The 24,577-nt window shown below is 31.7% G+C and overlaps 2 protein-coding genes across 2 annotated transcripts; one reads left to right on the top strand and one right to left on the bottom strand.

The window, feature by feature from the left end:
• Positions 1 to 673: 673 nt before the first annotated feature.
• Positions 674 to 16,931, bottom strand: LOC148617957 (CCR4-NOT transcription complex subunit 10-like). Its single transcript, XM_088585644.1, has 17 exons — positions 16,868 to 16,931; positions 16,142 to 16,452; positions 14,221 to 14,371; positions 13,697 to 13,758; positions 12,149 to 12,286; positions 11,484 to 11,567; positions 10,548 to 10,809; positions 9,577 to 9,779; positions 8,961 to 9,076; positions 7,951 to 8,079; positions 7,318 to 7,395; positions 5,204 to 5,317; positions 3,827 to 3,957; positions 3,422 to 3,484; positions 2,699 to 2,820; positions 2,086 to 2,158; positions 674 to 1,008 (listed from the first exon to the last, which is right to left on the bottom strand). Exons 2-17 carry the CDS (start codon positions 16,418 to 16,420, stop codon positions 890 to 892), a joined length of 2,124 nt encoding a protein of 707 aa, XP_088441770.1. The 5' UTR covers positions 16,421 to 16,452; positions 16,868 to 16,931; the 3' UTR covers positions 674 to 889.
• Positions 16,932 to 17,106: 175 nt separating this feature from the next.
• LOC148617958 (peptide methionine sulfoxide reductase-like) lies at positions 17,107 to 22,815 on the top strand. The gene is made up of 5 exons (XM_088585646.1): positions 17,107 to 17,213; positions 20,020 to 20,186; positions 20,512 to 20,763; positions 21,870 to 22,014; positions 22,539 to 22,815. Exons 3-5 carry the CDS (start codon positions 20,705 to 20,707, stop codon positions 22,608 to 22,610), a joined length of 276 nt encoding a protein of 91 aa, XP_088441772.1. The 5' UTR covers positions 17,107 to 17,213; positions 20,020 to 20,186; positions 20,512 to 20,704; the 3' UTR covers positions 22,611 to 22,815.
• Positions 22,816 to 24,577: the final 1,762 nt, after the last annotated feature.

Genomic DNA, 24,577 nt, shown 5'->3' on the forward strand with positions numbered 1-24,577 from the left:
TATGATGTGTCTAATTATTAAGTGATGTATTTATCAATTATAGACTTTTAAAGAAGTCTTCATGTTATATATGGACCTGTTCAAATTATATTGACCGTGGACCAAGTCCAAGGTCAATATAATCCAACAGGTCCATATATAATGTATTGATTGAGCAAAAGTCCCTCATTTATATATTACATATGTAGATAATGTATTTCATTTTTTTCCTGCTTTGTCTATGGCACTTCCTCAGTTATTGGCTGAAAGTAATTACAGCGACCATAACAACCAATGAACAAAGAAGACTGTTACACCACACGTTATGAAATATGAAAAAAATGCACTTTTCCATTCGTTGTAATGTGTAACTAGGTCCATCTAAATGTAATATTCCCAACTGATATAAGTGGAAAGTACTCACAGTGCTGAAGTGTAGATACAAATATTAATGATCAAGTAAAGTAAAGTGATAATCCTTAAGTATACATGTACTTGTTCTGGGTTAACAAACAATATAATTCTTATATACAATTTTAAAAAGTCACAGAAATGTGTTGATAGGGATAGTGATGTATTGCAACCGTAGTTGAACTGTTTTCTTTTATGTCTTTGGATTTCAGATTAAATTTTTTGATTTTGTTTTTCATGTTTTTTTTTTCTCTTTATACTTAATTTGTACTAGAAAACAAAATAATATTTAAAACAGCTTTAATGATTGATAAATGGCCATCACAGTAACTCCAAGTAAATGTGTATGAAAGTATTGCACAAAAATACTTCAGTTACAGCTCTAAAGATACTGAAACTAACTACACACTTTCATGGTGTCTTTTTAAAGGTCAGTTCCAAATAAAGCCTTTTGCTTGCCCTTTTGGTAGGTCCTTCATATTAAGCACAAGTTCCCTGTTCATGGGACACTGGTATCCGGTCTTGGGGTACCAGATTTATATGTCATTTTATTTTCACGATTTGGAGTGACATGTCCAAAGTGATCCTTTATAACAATCTGGGCAAGCTTTCTTCTTCCTAAAAAATAAAACTGATTAATACAATGTTGTACTGGTCAGTGGTTTATGTATACAGGAAAAATTGCAACATATGCTTTCATAAAACTATATGGAAAACATGTTTATGTGCAAAAAAAGAGAAATTATGTGTTTTCCAAAATCATTCATATGAAAAAAAAAAAAAGATTTTCATATGAAACCACATAGAAAGCATATGTTTACCACACACAATTTCATAGTCAATACTTCTGTCCTAAACACGTTTTTATACGCTTCACTAATTGGTCAAAAGAATGTAAAAGCAGACCTGTGTATGCTAGCTACTTTAAGACCAACTTTTAGTCATAATTTATGAAGATAATTCAAAAACATTGAACTATGTGCAATTTTAACATGGGTATTATGGAAAGATTCACAATCAATGGTGATTAATTCACAATCAATGGAGAGTAATTCACAGTCAATGGAGAGTAATTCACAGGCAAATTTCGTAAAAATTACAGCAAAATCTTAATGGTAAACACCTCTAAAAAACATATGAAAATTGTCCTGTGTATAGAATTTCTTCATTTATTTCTGGTAAATACTGAATCAAGCAGATACCATAATGCAAAAGTTAAAATATAACCAGAAATATTATTTTTGTGCATAACTTTAAAAAATTAAAAAGAACATTTGAGTAAAGGAAATATCAATATAAGCATCCCACTAAGTTCAATGTTTACATCATTTCAGGTTCTTTTGATTGTCCATGAAAAGATCCTTGATTTGTTGTTTATCAATATTAATGTCACTTAGGGAAGACATTTCTACCAAAAGCATGCATTTAAAATAGATCAGCATACATTATTGTGTGTTAATTTCACAACAACGCAATAGTATTTTGGGCAATTTTGAAAAAATATCAGCTCTTTTCGGAAAATAATGATAGCTTGCATTCAAATACTAAAATTTATTGTAAGATTATATTTTTGAGCTTTTCTTTCGAAGTACACAGGAAAATGTTAATTACATAATCAGTTGTATTATTTCCTGACAAAGAATGAGGATCTTCCCGTCTCATGTACAGTATAGATATGTAAATAATTTTACATACCTTCAATCAAGTCTAAATACAATTTCAGGAAGTACATTTGGGCTGGCAGGGGTGTACCCATGTAGTTAGAACTCTGAAAATAGAAATAAATGCTTAAGTATGCTTTATGTATTTGTATCGGATTGTAGAGAGCACTTTAGTCCGGAACGCCAGTGCTTCTTAGTGTAACATTGTTTCCCGTATTATTGTGTGTGATGTAGACTTCCGCCATAGAAAAAACGTACGTTAGATATGAAATGTGAGTGAAATCAAAGACATGGACACAGGACGTACTATGAAAACAGATAAGTGTTAGCTGTAATATGTTGTTGATGTTAATATGTACAAAATAACTTAATCACTATACCTAATAAATCATATTTCGTAAAAGAATTGTCACTACAGCATTTTGTTTTGAGGTTATTTTACAATACCGCTCAGCCCAAATACAAGTTTACAACAGGATACATATCACACATATTTGAAGGATTTCACTCTCTAAAATTTCTTGACTACCTCTACTGTGAAGATATTATTTTTAAAGGCTATTGAATTTCGTGGTTTTCCAAATTTTCATTTTGTGCTTAGAAATGTGTATGCAAACACTGATATCATATGGAAGATTAAGCAATACCTCCACAAGATTGGCCATGGCTTTGTCATACTCTCCTCTAATGGCATGGGCTGTGGCAAGATTATACTGCATGATAGCTCTTGCTCTCGTCAAATCTCTGGGTGACCAGGGGTAGAATGAGCCTATAAATAGATGAATCCATGTAACATAACAACAGGTGTACAACTTTTAAGATGGTGATGAGTAAGAAAATGTTCCTAGACAGTGGGTCTTGGAAAAGAATTAAATTGTCCATAGAACAGCAGTGGCTAATGGGACAAGCTCTGACTGAGTTCCTTGGTCAAGTATCTTATAGCTGTTTTCTCCCGCCAAAATGTCACAAAACGTCACAAGACAAATATCAATCCGCCATTCACAGTATTTAAAATTTATGTTGAAAATAGTAATGAAAAATGGAGGAATCCTATATAATATGTAGGATAATCAATTGGTTATTGTGAATAACTAAAATATAATCACTCAGAACACATTAACATTTAACTTGGCCAATCAATTATCCTATTGTTACCTACCTACCCTATCTACTTTTTTAGGGTTAAAATAAGAAACACATAATTAAATTATTTTGGCCTAATTAATATTTCATTAATACATTTACTGAAAACATTTTAATTTTAGTCTTGTTTTTTCACTTGAAAAGACTGTCTTTATATTTATTGTTCTGATACTTTATATTTACCACCACAGAAGACATTATTGCTATAGAAGGTGCTTTAACAATACCTTTAACTTCAGTTTCCTGGTCTTTGTCTCCTTTTTCTGTTTTTTCACCTTTCTCATTTTTATCTATAAAAGAGAGATAGTAACAGCTACTTCTTTCTATAGCCTAACATGTGCACACTACTACGCATGTAACATCGATATACTAGCCCACACAATTAATACAATTTTTATATTTTGGTCGAATTCTTTAGTTATTAAAATGCGACAATTTTCAGAGATCCTAATGAAATTCAACTTGGTATTGATTCAAGTCTTCAAATTTACAATAAAAACTTTCAATAATTAATGAATAATTCTAAGTTGTATTTTGAGCCATTTAGAATTTTTAGTGTCTCTTCCACTTATTTACCCTGATTTTTTGCTCTGGAGGTAGACTATAGATACCTGTAAACAGAATAAACTTACCTTGATCAGATTTCTGTTCTGGTGGTAATGTATTAATATCTGTAACCAGGTCAGGATTAAGGTGTTGTATACCATCAGCTATTTTATCTAATGCTACCAGAGCCTCTGCCATGTATAAGTGGCCTAAATATCTAAAATAAATACAGGCAATGTTTGATACAGTCATGGAAGTTAAACAGGAATGTCTTGTAAGTTTCAATCGATTTATTACTTTGATAGAAAAGTTACAGTGCATGATATGCTCAGCCACCAAGTATCATAACTCATTTACAAAACATTCTATGATATGATGGCTATCAACCTTTAATATTCGAACAAAATCTGTTGAGCGGTATCACAGGGGTTTGCTCCACAAAGTATGATGGACAGAAGGACGACTGACAGTATTTCTGGGGGACAAATAATCGTACTACACATTATTACTAAAAACTCTTGTAGAGTTATACAGGTACACCTGGACATGCAGACAGAAATACAGACAGTGATGCATCACAAAAGGTCTGTCAAAACATGGCTAAATGAATTCATATTTACTATCAGTCTAAATGGTAAGAACAAAAACTTAAGCCATTGTAAGTAATATCTGAACTTACGGTCACATTCAGTTCAACTACACATAACAATGATAACTAAATACAAAAATACCAATCATATAAATATTGCAATTTTCGGTACACCTTTTAAAGATAAAATCTCTTCAGCAAAACTGGAAACAAAAACTTAGAAAGTTAAAGAATAAAAAATAAACAAGAGGTACCCAAAACCAAAAATATCCTACCAAATATACAAGATGTACCCAAAACCAAAAATATCCTACCAAATATACATGAGGTACCCAAAACCAATAATATCCTACCAAATATACAAGAGGTACCCAAAACCAATAAAAATATCCTACCAAATATACAAGAGGTACTCAAAACCAAAAATATCCTACCAAATATACAAGATGTACCCAAAACCAAAAATATCCTACCAAATATACATGAGGTACCCAAAACCAATAATATCCTACCAAATATACAAGAGGTACCCAAAACCAATAAAAATATCCTACCAAATATACAAGAGATATCCAAATCCAAAAATATCATACCAAATTCTGATAACTCCTACATTAATGTAGCTACTTTCTTAATACAAGGAATGACACCTCAGTGTGTTATGATCAGTCAATCAGAATTCATCAGTCATGATTTTGAAAGGATTATTCAAAGGGAAAAACCCAATGATTCTGAAAAGGTCATTTGTATAGAAAGTAGAATGGAGTGTTGTTAGATCCTACTTGCAGTGACAGGATGGAACAATTGATGTGTCCAATTTGAATAAGATTGAATCTACCATATATAGTAGCTCATCATCATATAATATACCCACCTTTGAGCACCAGACAGTCTTGGTTGTTTTAGAAGATTTTCAGCATGTTGTAAAGCTAGAATATAGTCATTCAGACAGATGGCTACATACGATGCTGCAGCTAATACTGAACATCTGTAAACAGAGCAAACATGAAGAATTCATTTACAAATATATATACATATTTATGGACATAATGGAGCATACATCAGTAATATTTATGTAATTATTTAACGATCATTGTAATTTTCAAATTACCACAATTAATGAGAATTTCATGTAATGTTTTTATTTGTTGACTAAGTCATCTAGTATTAATATATATAATCAGGATGTATTATACCTAATACCTACACAGCCAAATGTGCTACATATGATAATCATATGTTGCTCCATTCATTTGATAATCATATTTTGCTCCATTCATATGATAATTATATGATTCTCAATGTAAATTTTGTCTAGGAAACAAATAATCATGTGATAATACTTGTGAACTTTAAAATATTATTTTCTTATAGCTGGATACATATGATAATCATAATACCATATGTTTCACATGTGAGGCACTTTTGGCATTTGGTCATTATGTAAACAGGGTGTACTTACCATGCAGGAAGATTTTTTTTACAAGCAAGTAAAATATTCTGTTGTTTCAGTGGGACTAGTAGGACCAAAATTTCAACCAATTTGAGAAGAAAATTTATGTAAAATTTATTTTTGATCTTCTTGTACCTGTGCTAAAATATTCTCAAATTAACACCCTATGTGGTAACCATGGATCTGGAAACGGTCATTAATGCCGGTCATTGACCGACAAATTTTGCAAATGAACGACGACAATTTTCCAATATCGGACATAAAAAAATTGTTAACCCTTATAAATTACAGTCTGCCTGGTTTTATTAGTGTATGAACATCCTGTCTACCAGTCTCGTAATTGATTATTAGAAATTAATTGACAGATGTGTGTCAATTTTAGCTGACGTGCAGCCACCTGTGACTGTGATTTACCTGTAACTGATTAGTTGATTGCATAATTGAATTAACTGAACACGTGCAGCCCCATTGCCTATACAAATTAATTGAAGTAACTCGGAGAATCTGCATACATTTATTAATTAAGAAAAAAGATTGACAAGTCCACCATTTTCCCACCGATCTTTCAGAGGTAACGAAAGCACGTGGAACTGGAACTATGAATCAGTCGTACATATAGTTTGTAATTATTAATTCATTGATTGAATCCTTTTAACACAGTAGTCAACAGACCATTTAAATCAATATACAAAATGTGTTCGCGATTTTCTTTTATAAATAATCAACATTTCTTTACCACTCGGAAGTTTTTGGCTGTTTGCCTATGTGATGAAAAAGTCTGAGAGATATGATGTTTCATTTACATGTTTCCACATGTGGTCGTAACCGAACTCGTTCACTCACTCTGATATTTTGTATAAGACACTTTCCAATATCTATCTTAAAATAACTACATATAAACGTTTTTTTTAAGTTTATTTTCGATCTGAGTATGTAAAAGACTGACAAAAACGTCAGCTGAAGTTTGATAAAATGTCTGGCATGGGCTGTCAAAATTTCCGGATCCTTGGTGGTAACCCTAAATTAAGGGGTATATATGGTGCGGTATTAGCGTCAAAATAAAAAGTTCTGCCTAGCCAACCTATTTATGCCTAGGCAAAAATAAGGTTATGCCTAGCCTAAAATAATTATGCCTAGACACTATTGTATTAATTGACCAATCAGAACATGATTAACATCCAGGCTTCGTGGAATATTATGTAACCCTTTGTTACAAGGCAGGTGACTGGCTCAGCAAAATTTATTTAGCATATGCAAAATTACTTATGGCTTGGCTAAACTACTTTAGGCTAGGCATAACCTTATTTTTGCCTAGGCATAAATAGTTTTGACTAAGCATATTTTTATTTTAGGTATAACTCTTACAAATCATTGGTACTTTGTGTAAACCATTTTAAATAAATCTAACTTAGATTGATTCCTTACTGTTTAAGATAAGTGCTTGAGAGGATTTGATAAAATTGAATGTAATATAATCACATCGCTAATTTCAAGAGTTACGTCCCTTAGCCTAAGTCTATATCCTTAAAAATTACCTGAGATTAGCAACTTCACCACTTTTCATGGGATTTCCAGGAGGAGCGGGGACTAACAATGCCTCAGGATTTTGTTTCCTAGAATAAGGAAGAGTAACTCAAGTAATTTATCTCAGCAACATTCTTTTGTACAAAAAATGAAAAGTGCAATTACTTTTTGTGCTTTTAAGGTTATTCTTGTTATCTTTGACAGTTCTCTTACATTTCCTTTTTAAATGTAACTGAGTTTTATATGTTCTGACAATAAAATAGAATTTACCCAGAATAAACAAATTATATAGTATTATCTTCACCTTTTCACATTTTTCACAACTAAATTGGCAAAACCAAATTATAGATTTTAAATTAGAATGAGTTTGAAATCAAATATTTTCATATCAATGATAAAAAAAAAACCAAAGCCATTTTATTTGAAAAAGGAATTCCCTTGAATGACACTGATCACATTTAAGTAAGAATGATATCATGAAAATATTTTGACCTACCATAATTTATGATGATGTGAAGCCAAATTCATACATAAAATTGAAATGCAAAATTCAATTAAAGATATTTTACAGAAAACTTTCTTGGAAAGGTATTCAAAGCTAAGTAAATTATAATTTTACTTCCTGAATTTTCTGTTTAACTTACATGCCATCTTGATCATCATTATTAGATGTATCAGTCTTGGTATTTTCCTCTGGTAATAACATAAGGGCATTCCTCAGACATAGAGCTGCAAACTCGTATGTTGAAGCTGGGATGGCTGGAGTACCAGGACTGTAAAAACACAAAGAAACTAGAATATTTTCAACCACCTTGTCTGTCATAAACATAGATAAAATAGTGGATAAAAATAATAATAAAGCATCTAGTTGGAAATTAGATTATACCCTGCCATATTGGAAATCATTTTGTCGGGTAAAAAACAACTCAAAATGACCATAACTTTTGTGTAAATAATCAGATCAAAATGAAATTCAAACTGACTGAGGATACAGACAGAAGGCCAACTGAGATGCAACTTTTCAGAGGGTATTACATTCATGTAAAACCTTGCCACTTCGTATTTCAGGGTATAAGTGGGTATACAAAAAGAGTTAACCATATCTTTGCTGGTCATAAATGTTTAGTACTGGGTAAATAATGAAGAAATGAAGATTCAAAAACATATTGAAAACCTAGTAAAGTCTCTTTAAAAACATGATCAACTATTTGTATTGCCTCATATTTAACTTAATACAGTAAAACCTCACTAAACAAAACCCCTTTTGGACTGTAGAATTCAGTTGGTAAGGACAGGTTGTACGGTTTATCCAGGTTCAAAATACATTTAAACGGACACCTTGTGACATCAAAAGTTGTCTGGTGTGGGCAGGTGTTGGTTTGGACAGGGGTATGGTTTATCCAGGTTCAAAATACATTTAAACTGACACAATGATCAAAAATTGTCTGGTGTAGGCAGGTTAATTCAGGGTTTGGTTTAGGCAGGTTTTCAGTTAATTTAGGGTTTGGTTTTGACAGGTTTCACTGTATTAATTCTATGCCAGGCAACTTTATAAAACCATATTCCTTTACACTAAAATAACTTGACACAATAAAACACTGTGGCATTCAAAACTGTAACTTTGACACTGTCTGTAAATAATCAAATCCTTTACCTCACTCTGTCATTTCTCAATCCAGGTCCTAATCTTAGTTTACGATGAATTCCTGATCCATCTGACCCCTGAATGACCTCTAGTCTCTTCTCAAGTTTTCTGTCATCATCATTGTTCTGACAAAAAAATTGCAGTCATGTTTTTAACAAAGTAATTTGTAATTTTTGTTTATATTGAAACTTAGTTTTAACATATTATACCAGAGAAACTCTTTAATACAAAAATATAATGATCCTGAAGATTCTGTTAAAAATGGTGAAATATGTTGATGCAGCTTGTCTAAACAGTAGCAAAAAAAGAAAATGTGTCTTTAACTTAGCATTTTGAGTTGGAACCATAATATTATATTTTTAAAAGTTTTTATCATATTTGTGCATGAGTATTCAAGAAAAACAGCTTCAACACATACCTTGCAATAACTGCAGCAATAATAAATTTAGATACTTGAAAAGTCTAAAATGTGATATCTATTCTTACTATAAACCCATACATTTAAGCTAAGCTTTTAAGTTAAATGTCAGTTATGTTTTAGTTAGAACCAATCCTCTATTAGAAAATCAAGAAACACTAAGAAGGTCATACAATTTTTAACAAATGCAACCAAATCCATTATTACCTCTCTATTTGTCATTATACAACATTCTGCTAATCTCAACCATAACCTGGGATTTGTTCTGAAGACCTGAACAGCTTCTACCAAACAATCAAATGCAGCCACAGGTTTCCCACAGTGTAACATCTGTATACCCATGTTATATAATAACTCATAGTGTCTACTCATCCCAATACTATGTAGAGGTTTGCCAGAGAGATTCTTGCCTGAATCAAAAAATGTTATACTGGAAGAAAGTTGGTACTGTAGTTTCTGTGAATTTAAGTCAATAGTATTTAATGAAGATGTTTCGTTGTGTTAGAGAAGTATTACAGGCACTATTTTGTCCATAAAAATCACACACTTGTCAAGACATTGACACATGATATTGTCAGTATCAAAACATTCCATGTGATATTGTCAGTATCAAGACATTCTACGTGATATTGTCAGTATCAAAACATTCCACATGATAATGTCAGTATCAAAACATTCCACATGATATTGTCAGTATCAAAACATTCCACATGATAATGTCAGTATCAAAATCAAAAGTAACTATTATTCTGTTTATCAGAATCTAATTATTGTATTTTTTTTAATCATTTTAATGTACTTTTACAAACATAGTAGTCACAATCAACCCCAATATTTGACAGATATTTTTGAATATCTGGTCATGTATGAAAGAAAGAAAAACATCTGTCAAAGGAAAAAAATACAGATTACCAATAATCATACTTAGAGTAAATCAATTTGGTAAAGGGCACAGTACATGTGTATACTTTCACTGAAATGAAATTCACAACTTTGAGTCATCTACAAAATTGGCATGTTTTACATAATTAAAATAACATTTGTTTAAGTATAACACTGTATTATGACAATTTGCTAAGCATTCTTAAATCCCATCCACTCCCCAAAAAGTGACCACCAAAAATCTTCAACCCCAGAATGTTTTCTAGACAGTAGCAATGTCTGTCTTTAAAACTTACTATGTTCAGCACCCCTAGTAATATCTCTCAAAGCATTCTCATTTTCCTGTATAGCCTTTCTGAAGTAGAAGGCACCAAGATGATGTTTACGTAGATAGAAGTGAATACATCCCATATTGTTATGGTACATGACTGGTAAACACTCTCCTGACTCAGTAAACAAAGTTGACGACGATGGAGCCAGACCCATCATTTTTATGGCCTTCTTATGGTTGCCTCTCATGTACTCAAAGTTTGCCTTTAGATACAAGACTGACAAGTTCTGAAATGAAACGAAATCATGTTATTTTTTTAGATAGTGGTTTTAAATCAAGGTGTTCTAATAAACTACATTTTGGTACTTCACTTGTAAAATGCCTTTTTAGTTATCACTCTTAAACTTTATCACACCAAACATCTTAATTTGTTTATATTGTGACATATACATGTATGTTAATAGACTTCATTCTTGAAAGGAAAATAAAGTAAACCCAAGTAAATGAAATTAAGTTTTATTTTGGACTTTTTTTTTACAAAACCACCTCAAATTCAATTCACTGTGTGAAAAGATCTATCAATACCAGGAAATATATTTTGTTTGAAATGTCATAGTAAACAGGAAATAACATGTGGTTTTCCATATAACCCATGCTCTTAGGAGATAAAAAATTATATAGAATGCACTGTAGATTTCAAAATTAAAAGAAATAACTCTGTAAATGACGCTCAAATACAATAGAATCTACTGGATTTTCAATGTTGATTATTTCCTAAGAGCAGGCAGATTTGAATGAATAATTACTCGTTTCATAGTATAGACCCATAAAACAACTTAATTACAAAAATAAAAATATGTAGCCTTTTTTCAGGTGTATCACATTTTTCAGATTTTGCATGATTCTTACAAAGACAGCTACTTAAACTCTGAGTAACTTGATATTTAACATGCTATCTTACCATAGGATGAGAAGTCATTAATGCTTTTATTTCCCTTTTACTTGACTTCATAGACTTCATCATTAACAGACACCTTGTCTTATACTAAAATAAAGAATGTTTCATTCTCAAAAAGTTACAGAAATTTTTAGGATATATCATTAGGAAATGGTACATTGAAGGGTGACATATAAGATCTTCTGAGAAATTATAAAAATGTGACACAATATGAGTACAAAGTATTCCTGCTGATGATATTAGTTATTTCAAGATTTAAGTAAATCACATATTTATAAAATTCATTTGAAGTCTGCAGTTAACCAATGAAACATTTGTCAATACCTCATTGAAAAAAAATTAAATGATATTTTTTGCCTCTCAAAACAATGCCAGACCATTTATATTGTATAAATACTTTTATTTTTAAATTTGTTTTTAAACAAATGTTTGTGGTTTATAAAAATTGTAAAACATGGATACATGAAATCATATATCATACAAATGAAAGAAAAATTTTCTTTTCATTTGAAATCAAATTTCATGGTTTTTCAAACTGATAAAAAGCATGACAGTTGGCATCCCATGAACAATAATCCTTTCTTAGCATTTAAAATGCATTTAACCGATCTAACCCATAGGAGCATTACACCAGTAATGCACTATATTTATGCCAACGGTAAACATACCAGACTTAATTTAGTTTTTAAAGGATCTTCAGCTGAATTCTCATCTTTATCTTTCCCCTCTCCTCCTTTGTCACCAGATTTTGTTGTATTGAACACATTCTTCTCAGCATAACTTAACATACCCATGGCTTTCTCTGGCTATAAGGAAAAAAATGGCATATTTATACAACAAAATATTTTACAAGACATAAGTTTCAAACATTAGGCATGTACAAGATAAATTTCCAATATTCAGTAAAGGAAAAGTCCCATTCACAATGTGTTTATAAATGACATTTTCTATTTTATTCAAAAAGGAGATTTATACACTATGATGATGACAACACATTATCTTTTCATTCGCCAAATTTTAATGAAGTAATAGATGTACTACAATCAGAAAGTACTATTTTGATAAACTGGTTTCACTTTAATTGTATGCAGGCCAATCCTGAAAAGTTTCAGGCCATAGCTGTTGGCAAAAAGACTTTTGATAAAACACCCACTTTTGATATTGGATCTGCCAAAATAAGCTGTGATGAAACTGTAAAATTATTAGGAGTAGACATAGACTTTAAACTAAATTTTAATTTCCATTACAGAATTTGTGTAAAAAGGCTGTGCAACAGTTAAATATTTTAAAAAGAATAGGTAAAAACTTGAGCAAATGAAATCGACTAACGATATTTCACACATTTATACAGTCAAATTTTAACTTTTGCCCTCTATCATGGCTTTTTGTTCAGAAGGTGATACTCGGAAAATTGAAAAAAATACAGGAAAGGGCTCTATGATTTGTTTATGAAGACTATATTTCAACATATGAAGATCTTTTAATCAAGGCAAAAATGCCAACAATGTATATAAAAAGAACAACAACAATAGAAATATTTAAAATACTTAATAATTTAGCACCTCCTGTCTTATCAAATCTTGTTGAAAAGAAAGACCTTTGTATAATTTTAGATACACAAATTTATTGCAGATTCCAAGTGTGAAAACTACTAGCTATGGTAAGAGATCTTTCAGGTATGCTGCACCTGTTCTTTGGAATTCATTGCCAGAATCTTTCAGGCAAATTTCAAATTTTAATCAGTTCAAAAGTCAATTATCTTTCTGGAATGGTAAAGAATGTACTGGTCTTGTATGCAAAAAATCATGTTTGTATGCTTCAACTGCTTATATTCTCGTATCATAGTACAATGTACTGACTGATATAATTATGTGTTTTTTATGTTTGTCTAAATGTCTTCTGTGTGTATATGTATGTCTTGTTTTACTTTCCTGCATGATTATGTATGACTGTATGTTTGTCTGTTCAAAAGCTCATAAGAGCCTATGTTTATTGTTTTTATGTCTTGCTGACTTTAAATAAAGCTTGTCTATGTCTATGTCTGTGAGGGGATACTATAAAAAATGCTGTTGGCAAGTCATACTAATATATTAAATTAGAAAAAAAACAGAAAGCACATGAAGAAAATTAGTACATTCAAACAGCCAAAAAAAAATGCAACAAGAACTATATGTATCATAAAGAAGATATACTCTTTAAATGTATAATCAACTTACCTGAAAGGTGCAGAGGTATAACTCTACCAATAAAATTAATGCCTTCTTTGCAAGATTTTCCTCTGAAATTGCAAACAATATTATTCAATACTGTTCATCCTACATCTCCAGATGCTCTGTGTAAGTGGAAACGACTGGCAATTTTATTTAATTGAGAATTTCTTCTTTGAATTTTTTCTTACATATGTAAGTGTATTGGTTATTTTTTTTTTAATTGTGTTTTTTTTTAAGGGAAACCTTTCTTATGCTACAACTTGAATAACTTTGTTACCTTCCTAAAAATATTTTGTCATAGAATTCCTTTATATCAGTTTAAGCAATTTAGAGCCTGAATTAGGGTTTCCCACAGGCAATTTTAGAAGGCTGGATACCCTGCCACCTTCCCCTCTTGTCTTTTAGATAGACATGTAACAATACATCATGGAATATAAATTTCTGGCTGGGGTATTCGAACAGACACCTCTGACTGATTTCACTAGTTCTGGCCTTGTAAATGTTTTCAATCTGTGTATATATACACATACCTAATGGTTCAATAAACTGGAACAGTTTGTCCAGCACTTTTGTAGCAGCTTTATATTGTCTAAGATGGTACAAAATCACTGCTTGGTTATAATACAACACACTGTGATCAACATCTTCTAAGCTATCACTAACATCCATGTTGATATTGGCCTGATAGGAAAGAAGAAGAAATTAAAAATAAAAAGTATTTTTTCCTTGTATAGTACATATAGCAAACAATTTCAGGAGCTACATATACATGTAACAATGTTGTCATTTTGTGAGAGTCTTGTAAACTATATTTAAATTCAGTGCCTTCTCTCTATTTGAATTCAATTTCTGATTGGTATACTTTCCTCATGTACCTTTGCTCAAGTATTTAAATATAGAAGGACTCACATCTCGAAATTTATCACAATATCTCGCATGGCGAGGTTTCAGTATACTCGTCACAGCTACTTGTCGCCTATACTGCTATTTAAGTTAAAATAATTATGTCATATAAAACATTGATATCACAAAAACAGGGAAAGCTACAACTATAAACATCGTTATATACACCCTCAGACCATCTTTTATCAATTTAAAACAAGTTGAATGATGATCATTTGGGTTTTGAAAAAGGAGTTAGAATTTTACTTTAGAGGAAATACCTTTCTCGAGGGATGACTCCAGCCATTTTATTATATCAACAGTTGGTCTAATAAAAACGTTGATATCATGAAAGAATAGGGGGCAACAGCTATAAAATTTCTTATGTACCCCCTCAGAATATATTTGTTCAATTTAAAACAAATTTTATGACGATCATTTGGGTTTTGAAGAAGGAGTTTGGATTTTAAATGAGAAGGGAAAACTGTCCTCGAGGGAGTGACTCCAGCTGCCATTTTTGAAAAAGTCAAAAGTATGTCCAAAAAAAAAAACGTTGATATCATGAAAGAATGGGAGGCAACAGCTATAAAATTTCTTATATACACCCTCAGACTATTTTTGTTCAATTTGAAACAAATTTTATGATGATAGTATGGGTTTTAAAGGAGTTTGAATTTTAAATGAGGAGGGGAAACTGCCCTCAAAGGCAGGGCTACACAGTAAGGAGTCAAAACCAAGGCATATAAAAAGTTGATATTATGAACACGGGGAAAGCTACAGGTTTAAATCTCCTTATATACACCCTCATACCATTTCTGATAAATTTCAAATGAATTTTATGACCATTAATCCGGTTTGGAAAAAGGAGTTTGAATTTTAAATGAGAAGAGAAGACTGCCTTTGAAGGTGGGACCAGGTTGATAATTTGATAAGAGATTAAGGTCTTGAATCAATGTATTGATCAAAACAAAACACTGAAAAAGTCTGGAGGCAACTTGAGGTGGGCTATTTTAATTTTTTTTTCAAACCATATGGGTGAGAATACCTACATTTATCATGATGAAATGTTGAAGCTATGGAAATCGACCGCCACTAACAGGGCATGCTCAGCATCAACGAAATGCATCATGGGTAATCTTATTGTATATTGCCCCACTTAACGTATTAATTATCGTACTATATAAAATTGCGTGGGATTCCAATCCCTGCTTTAAAGCTATACAAATTGCATTACATGTATCATCTATATTGTGGGAAATGTAACTCAGTCAACTGTTTTTTTTTTTATATACATTTTGTAAAAAAGTCGTGTAAACATATGTACACATATATACCTTAACATGCATTATGTAAAAAATGTTTTTAAAACAGGAATTTTGGTGAATGAAGCCACATGTTCTAAGACTTAAATATGATCAAACAGACAATACTTTCGGCAGATATTGCAGCACACTAGTTTCTTGAAAGTTCAGCACATAGCCTTTATACTTAGTACCAGGGTTTAAATAAAGCACCAAGGCCCACTGAGAGAACATTAAAAGACATGAATCATTAGGACTAGCTGCTTACCATCTGACAAACCCTATCTAAACTCTGCCTAAATTCATCAGTAGTAAGAAAACCACTCTGATAGAACTCTGCCACTGCCTTATTGTGAACGACTTTGGGATCAGTACATCTTTCAGTGAACAGCTTGTGAATGAGATTACAGCAAGCTCCATAATTTTTCTTTTCAAACTCCTGTAGAGCCTGGGCAGCTATTTGTTTTTGTGGCTCAGTTACTGGTGGAATTGGAGGTGGTGCATCTGATGACTCTTGAGAGTCATCTCTAGTTTCAGTCGATGCCATATCTAGAAACCATTAATATCAAATGATGTTACCTGTAAAAAAGATATAGTAGACTTATGTTCAAAGGACATAACAGTCTCAAGGTTTGTCCATAGTACATAATTTTTTGGTTGGACAAACAAGTCAAAAGTTGTCACCAGATTATAAATGCAGTTTTATTATTTAATGACCTGGGCTGACTAATTACTGAAACTTCAGCCTAAAATCATACATGACATACACAACATACTACACTAAACCAACAATTTTTTTAAGTCCAATAGTTGATACATTTTTGTATACTGGAAAAATCCATGACACAATCATGACAATACTTCAGACAGAAGACAGAACATACTAAATTTTTAGTATTTCTTAGAAATACGGTGTGTCTAGATATTTGATGGGTATAAAGCATGTTTCAAATATGAATATACTGTAAAAGACATATATAATGTGACGTTTTACCATCAAATAAGGTAGATATTGCTATTTCATCTTCGCTGTTCACCGACTCTCACTTGTGAAAAGTACAATTTCAGGCTGTTGTTTCCGATTTATCTTAAATCAATTTTCAACTTCAAACTGGTCTATTAAATGGGTTTTTCTTTGTCTTTACAAGAAAACATGCTTGGAAAGCTTAAACTATGATTTTTTTAAAATCAAGTTAATACCTATCATACTGATTTTATTTATAAATAAAGAAAATTTGTTCCACTCTTTAGGTTAATTTTTTGATTCTTGGTTCCCTGTTCAGTTTTCATTGTGGAAGGATCAGTACATTATTTAACCAGCTGATCGCAGTTCAACAGAAGTAGGTTTTAAATCTAAGTTGCTACTTAGTAGTTAGCACTACAACGATTTTTGCCATTGCCTCGAATTTATGTGCTCACCCCCCCCCCCACAGAAAAAAGGGAGAGGAGTTGCGTAGCCGTAAGACTGCAGTCCTTTCAACCATGGCATGGAGTGTAGAAGCCCCTATTTCAACAAACAATCTTAAGTGTAAAATGAGTCGTATGTACTGAAGTCATAACTAAAGTGATCGAAACAAAAAATATTAAACACATCAAATCCCAAAAGGGGTTAATGTCATAACTTACAACAAATTCTGCACTTATGATTTTTGTGAAACTGATTTGCTTTTTTGTTCCAATAGAATTTTGTGTTGTGAATGTTTTTTATATTGTTATATTTGTGTAATTGATACTGGTTAGTGAAAGCAAATCAGTTCAGATTGGCTTATCATTTCATGATAAACATGGTAGTTTTGCCACACCCTAACTGCTCGTGCATATTCATTATTTTGAATTGTAGAAGCATGTGCAGTCTGGGAGATATAAAAAGGAATTGATATAAATTTTAGAAAGACTAGGTTAGATATGATTATAAAGGATATTTACAAGATATATTTAAAAGTGAATTTTTATAATGTCAGAACAGGTGCTACATGTATATGTTAGTGGGATACTGTATACTATGTAGCCACTTTTATACATGTATTTAGTGAATAATAGAATATATAATATAGCTATATCTTGTGTTTACTTATTATTTAAACTGCAAATAATTAATTGAATTTTGGTATGTGCAGTACAAATCTAAAAATATGGGGTAGGCATTGCCTGTATCAGCGAGCACTGTGAGCTTTACCATACATGTACCTTCTGTGCGAGACTCATAAAAATAAAGGACATTACAAAGAGGGGGGGTTGATCCAGATGAAAATTTTTGCTTCGCAATTGCAATATTTTTATTTATATTTAGGCAGCAAGCAAATCAATATTTTTATTTGAAAATCGTTCTTGTTAATTAATGGGGGAGTTTTTTTTTAATAAATGAATAACTTGAACAATTTTCCCCCCTAAAATTCCAACCCCATAAGCATACCCCCTTTCCCCTCCCTTTCAAAATGGTCAATAACATTATAGCACTTTGTAATACTTTACATTTTATCCCTTAAGGGCATCTCTAACAACATTCATTTCAGTTTTGGCCTGTCAGATCAATCTGTACAGATACTGTAAATATTACAGTTCTCCACGGATGGTGGGAATATTTTACACATATCATGTGACGTAAACAAAATTCAGACGACAGCTGCAAATTCCAAACAAGAAAATGATTGCCTTTCCTATCTTAGAAAAGCTATGCTTCGATTTTGATAATATAATCGGAGTTGTATGTTTTTTTTTTCAAGCAGGTTAGATTCTTGATAACAGCAACAGTGGAACAGCGGAGATACACGAACATACATCCATGTGATTCCCAAAATTTTTATAGACATAACATTCACTTCTTTAAATAAGTAAAACAAATTAGAAAAAGACTTGAAAAGTATCAGAAAAGATGAATCTATTTTTACTGAAACGTAATCTTAACCTATATTTTTTTATTTGTTTGATTGAAGGAAATGATGAACTTTCTCTCTAAGGACAGTCACTTAATGTTACTTCAGGGACATGACTTTTTTTTTCGCAGCGCTTGCTATTTTTTTTTTTTAATTTTGTTTTTCTTATAAGTAGGAGTAAATGTGTTAGTTGTCTCCTGATTTGGAGGTATTCACTTTTTCCAGACATCTGGACAATTTGAGATCTAGGAGGTGTAACATGAAGCTACATACATGTAGATGCCTTTGGTAGAACCCCTAAAGCTATTTCCAAATCTGTAGAAGCTATCTTCTTTATCAGCAAAAAATCTTCTTTTAAAAGATCTTTTGAAAAGATAATCCAGAGCATTTTAAATATCAATTTCTATATTCAAAGATATTTATGATTGTAAAATAATGATTTTTCCTTCTCAGCAGATGAACTTGGTAGTTCCAAATGGCTTCAGGTCAATTTAAATTCCTTCTGTTGACCAATCAAATTTAAAGTGAAGTTTCACCAAAAATGAGAATACTACTTTCTGCCTTTTCCGGTGTATACATTACCTTATTCCGGTATAATGGCAATATGTATCATAGAACAGATGCATGCTGGTCTGGATCATACATCGTTAAGTTCAGGTCAAGAGGTGTTTACTACATACATGTACATGTATGCAATACTGGTCTTCATTTCCTACACCATTGTGATTTACTGTACAATCTTAAAAAAACGTACATGCAATCCAAATTAAATTAAGTATTGATATTTAACCTACAATAATATAGCCATAATTCAGTGTTCTAGGATTCCTATTTCCCGTTACCCGAAGCAAGTGAAATTTGGGTCAGGGAAAGTTAGGTACTTAGTTACACTTTCCCATGGCAAGTTGAAAATTTCGTATGCTGTAAGGATTTGTTTTGTTATGAAAGCAGTCATTGACTGTAGGAAAGTTGATTTTATATGGATTTTTCCTGAGGAAACCTCAATTTCTGAAAAATCCTAGAACACTGTTATTTGATTTATTGTCTGATATTAAAATGCAAAAAAAAGACAAAAGATGATTCACCTTTGAACTGAAACCAGGTTTACCGAAAACAAAAATGGTGACTGATGACCTTTTGTCTATAGTTTTTGAATTTTTTTTAAGGCTTAACATTTTGACCACTGGAGTGTGGTTAAAGTTAAACCAGTATACAGTGTACATTTACATGCCTGAGTTAAGGTATTACAATGATTTTAATTTATCTTTAAAAGTTAAAGCATACAGATATGCCAAATGAAAATGGAAGCCTTTGCAAGGCCACTTTTGCCTTGAGCTGATTTTGGACCCCAGAGGCACAGTTTGGATGTCTGCCTGGTGTTGTGACGACAAAAGTTGGGTTCACTGGTGGAACCACAAAAAATGCAACTTATCACAACATGTATGTATGACAACAGTGTTTAGTTCCACCAACTTCCCATAAGTACAAATTGTCGTTGGTCTGCCTGTTATAAAATTTGCCCTCCTTTCATGAATATTTATTCACATCATTTATTAGTTAGGAATTGTCAAATCTATGTATAAATCTAACTGATTTAATGCAAACTTTAATTGTATAATGATATAGCGTTTAGTATACTTTAACTACATATGAGGGTAAAGCTTGTTCTAATGTGTTTTTGAAGGAAATACAAACTTGTTAGTATTTATATCCTGTAAAGATTCATTTCCTCTTATTGATATAAATGATCTTAACTTCATTGTAGTGGTGATCATACCGAATCTGTTTGCCTTGAGTATGACTCAGATAAAGTTAGCTACAGGGATCTACTGAACAAATTCTGGAAGTTTCACAATCCTACTGTGCCTCACAATACACAATACAAATCTGCAATATTCTATCATAACACCAAACAAAAGGTTGAAGCAGAAGAGTCGAAAAAGGAACATCAAAAGACAATGGTTCAACCCATCCTTACAGATATAAAGAAAGCTGATGTGTTCTATAATGCAGAAGAGTTAGTATGGATTTAGTTGCCACTCCAGAAGAGTTATATTTTTAATATACACCACTCCAAAAAAATTTTGCATCTTCCAAATTATACTGATAGTCCTCAGTGATCAAACTAGAAAATTAGGATAGGGCATTATAATTTTTGGAAAGAGAATGCTATACCAGTCACAATGGCAATGTTTATACATTTTATCTTAAATAATGAATAGATGCTTAGTAATTTGACTTTTTCAAAGTTTCAATGAGCAGAACCATCAACATAATTTTTTATTATTGAGAAAAAATGTGACTATCTTGTAATTCAAATTTCTATAGACCAGTGTTCTAGGATTTTCAGAAATTGAGGTTTCCTCAGAAAAAATCCATGTAAAATCAACTTTTCCACAGTCAATGACTGTGTTCCTAACAAAATAAAGCTTTACAGCTTATGAAGTTTTCAACTTGCCACGGGAAAGTGTAACTAAGTACCTAACTTTCCTTGACCCAAATTTCACTTGCCCTGGGTAATGGGAAATAGGAATCCTAGAACACTGTAGACAAGTCAGATGTTCAACATTTTTATACATATACTGTGAAACCTGTCTAAACTGAACTGTATAATTTGTCTGCTTTAAACAGGTGTTTGCTGTACCCAGGTTTGAAAAGTGTCTGGTTTAGACAGGTTTTACTGTATATTTAATAAATATATAAATATAATGGGCTCTTTCTCAAATTGGATCTGTTAAAATCACATGTTCTAAAATGACAAAATTTAAAAATATGTTTGAATGACCCATACACAAAAAGTATCATTTTCTTGACCCACATTGTAGTTCTGCTACTAAATACATGATAAAAGCAAGAGTATCTGTATTTGTATATAAAAAATCCATTGATTACTTATGAATTATAAATTGAAAATGAGGAAACATGCTGTTGTTTAATGTAATAGTAGCATTCCTTGCTATATGTGTACCAGTATCTACAGTTTACATCATATATTTATGACATGTTCCTTTGCCTGTGAAAACACTTTTCACTGTTAAATGGCACTTTTGCTTTGCTTTGTCAGCTTTGATTATTTTTTCTCTTTTACCACTGAATAGTAAATTGTACTAAATTTTATTTCAGTTATCACCAGAAGTTCATGCTGAGGAGATATACTGATATACTGGACAGTTTGAATTTAACAAACCACGATCTAATTACCTCCCCTTTGGCATCAAAATTAAATGGATATTTAGGAGGCTATGGTGACAAACAAGCTTTTGAAGAGGTATGTACTTATAGATCATGACTTGACATTGATGCACTAGGTGACCTTGATATTCCATGGATTATCCAGGAATAACAAGTTGCATTAAAACCCAAATTTACAATCAATGAACAAGAAAATTTCTTAGATATTTCCTCGTATTTTTCCACAAGTTTTTGTGAATCAGATTACTTAAAATTTTAAGCTAGGAGGAAAACTGGAAGATTTGAGAAAATCCTTCAGTTGAGACTCTTAATGAAACCAGGCATTGGTTCTTCAATTTTTTAGAAACTGATAAATAAAACTGCTTAACTGTGTATGTATAAAAATGGTATTTAAGTTTCTTGACTAAAGCACACTTGTAACTGTTATTAGATTATATCTTTCTTACACTACTACATTATTTCATGTCGTTTTCCTTTTTTAGATGACTGTAAATTTGTGTGACTTTTTTTATGACCATCTTACTGAAATTCAGCTGTTTCTAAGGTTATTTTTCCTAAATGGGAGAAAAAGTTATAATTTATGTCTTTCTTTTATTTCAGGTTTGTGAAGACCTCAAACTTCCACAAAAAATCAAATCAATTGTTCAAAAGCAACTCTTTCATAGACTGTAAATCACAAATTTGTAACCAACATTATAACCTAAGCATATAACATTCATATGTTTTCTGTACTTATATGTCAATTATGAAAACCATAAATTAAACTGTGTTTATGATTTGAAGCACTAGACGTACATGTACAAGAAATCATGTTATTTATTCTGTGATATTTGTTATGTTATCCTGTGTTATGTATTAAAAAAGTAATTAACTAACATTACTTTGTTTACTTTGTGTCATGTTGCTTAGATGTTTACACCATGGATGGCCTTGACCAGACATTTTTCATCCATATGGGGTTATGGTCATTTTGACATGTTCATCATTTTCATTCTTGTTATAATATGTGTTTTTAATCAGAAATTTACTGTTTTCTCATTTTCATACTTCAGTTTTACTTTACATGTGTACATATTAAAATGTTTTAAACCAAACCACTTAAGGACATGAAGGTTAGTTAGGAGAAGGCAGGTCTAAAGTTTAAACTGGTTCACTAGTCTGTAACAATAATAAACCAGACATTTTTCATGTCTGATTTATTCAAGTTTGGTTTAGACAAGTTTAAGTATGCAGTATTGTTCTTGTTTTGTATGAAAACATACCGAGTTTTGTGAAATTCTATTCAGTAGTTTGAAAGGAATTACAATGACAAAAAGATAACCGATAGTTGAACTTGTCAGAAACATTTTATTGGCAATTTATCCAGTTTTCCTTCACTCTTATGAGGCTGACTTTATAGCTGATCTGATCCGAAAGAAAGGATATCGTTCGACTAGATCCTTTAATCTCAGTTTCTGCTATATAGTTGATGTATTTTCTTTAAACAATCCTAATTTCGGGGATTTGATACATCGCATCTACCCCAAAGAACTTGAGATAAAGGATACTACAGACACTGTGAAGTCAGCCTCATATCTTGACCTACACTTAGAAATCGATGGTAAAGGAAAACTATTGACCAAACTTTACGACAAACGTGGCGACTTTTCATTCAGAATTGTCAACTTTCCTTTCATCTGTGGCAACATCCCTTCAGCACCTGCATATGGAGTGTTCATATCACAACTGAAACGTTCTGCCAGAGCTTGCCGAAACTATGCAGACTTTTTGTATCGTGCTAGAACAATAGGCTTCTGGAACAGGATTATGTTGCTACAAGATTGAAGTCATCACTACAGAAGTTTATGGTCGTCATTATGAACTCATGGATCGTTATGGTGTATCCATCTGCACCATAAGAACTGATTTAATCAATGGGTCATAGTTTTCTTTTCCTCGTTTGTCTACCCTGGACTTTTTATGAGCAACTCGGTGGGTGTTTTTAGAAAAGCAGAGGACACTTACCCTATCGGTACACCTGGTCCATGCTCCCAGTTTTTAGTGGAGTCCGAGTTGCTCGTTTGCTTTTGTTACTTTGTATGTATGATTTTAGTTACTTTATGTTCTTTATTGTGTATGCCTGTTTTCCATGTCTGGTCTTTGTCCCTGGATTGCATTCTTTTGATTACCGCTATAACCTTGGTTCCCTTGATGACTCTTCCTTTGATGCTTCTACCTGATATTTTTTATATCTTTGTTACTGATTGTATTACAAAAATGTAAGGCAAAACAATTTGACATAAATGTGCAAGAATCCTGTTGATTTGATTGTCCAATGAAAATCATTTATCAAAATTTTGGCGTACTTCAGGTGTGGACTATTTGATTATTTAATTAATGTCAAACTCCAATGTACACAAACCAGGAAATGTAAAATAAATGTTTAAAATAACTACAAAAACTTTTTAAAAAAATACTAAAAAATAACTTGTTTAGGGTTGTCTAAGATATTCTTGTAGTAACTATTATTCTATATGTATTCTCTACATCTTTATAGTTGTGTAGGGTATAAATGCAGTCTACATGGAGAAGAAAAATCTTATTTCTTAATAATATGAGTCTTATTTAATTGTGTTTTATGAAGTAATTAACCATTATAA

This window comes from Perna viridis, chromosome 5 (assembly GCF_037379345.1).
Source record: "Perna viridis isolate PV_CMFRI_1.1 ecotype Kerala chromosome 5, ASM3737934v1, whole genome shotgun sequence".
NCBI lineage: Eukaryota > Metazoa > Mollusca > Bivalvia > Mytilida > Mytilidae > Perna > Perna viridis.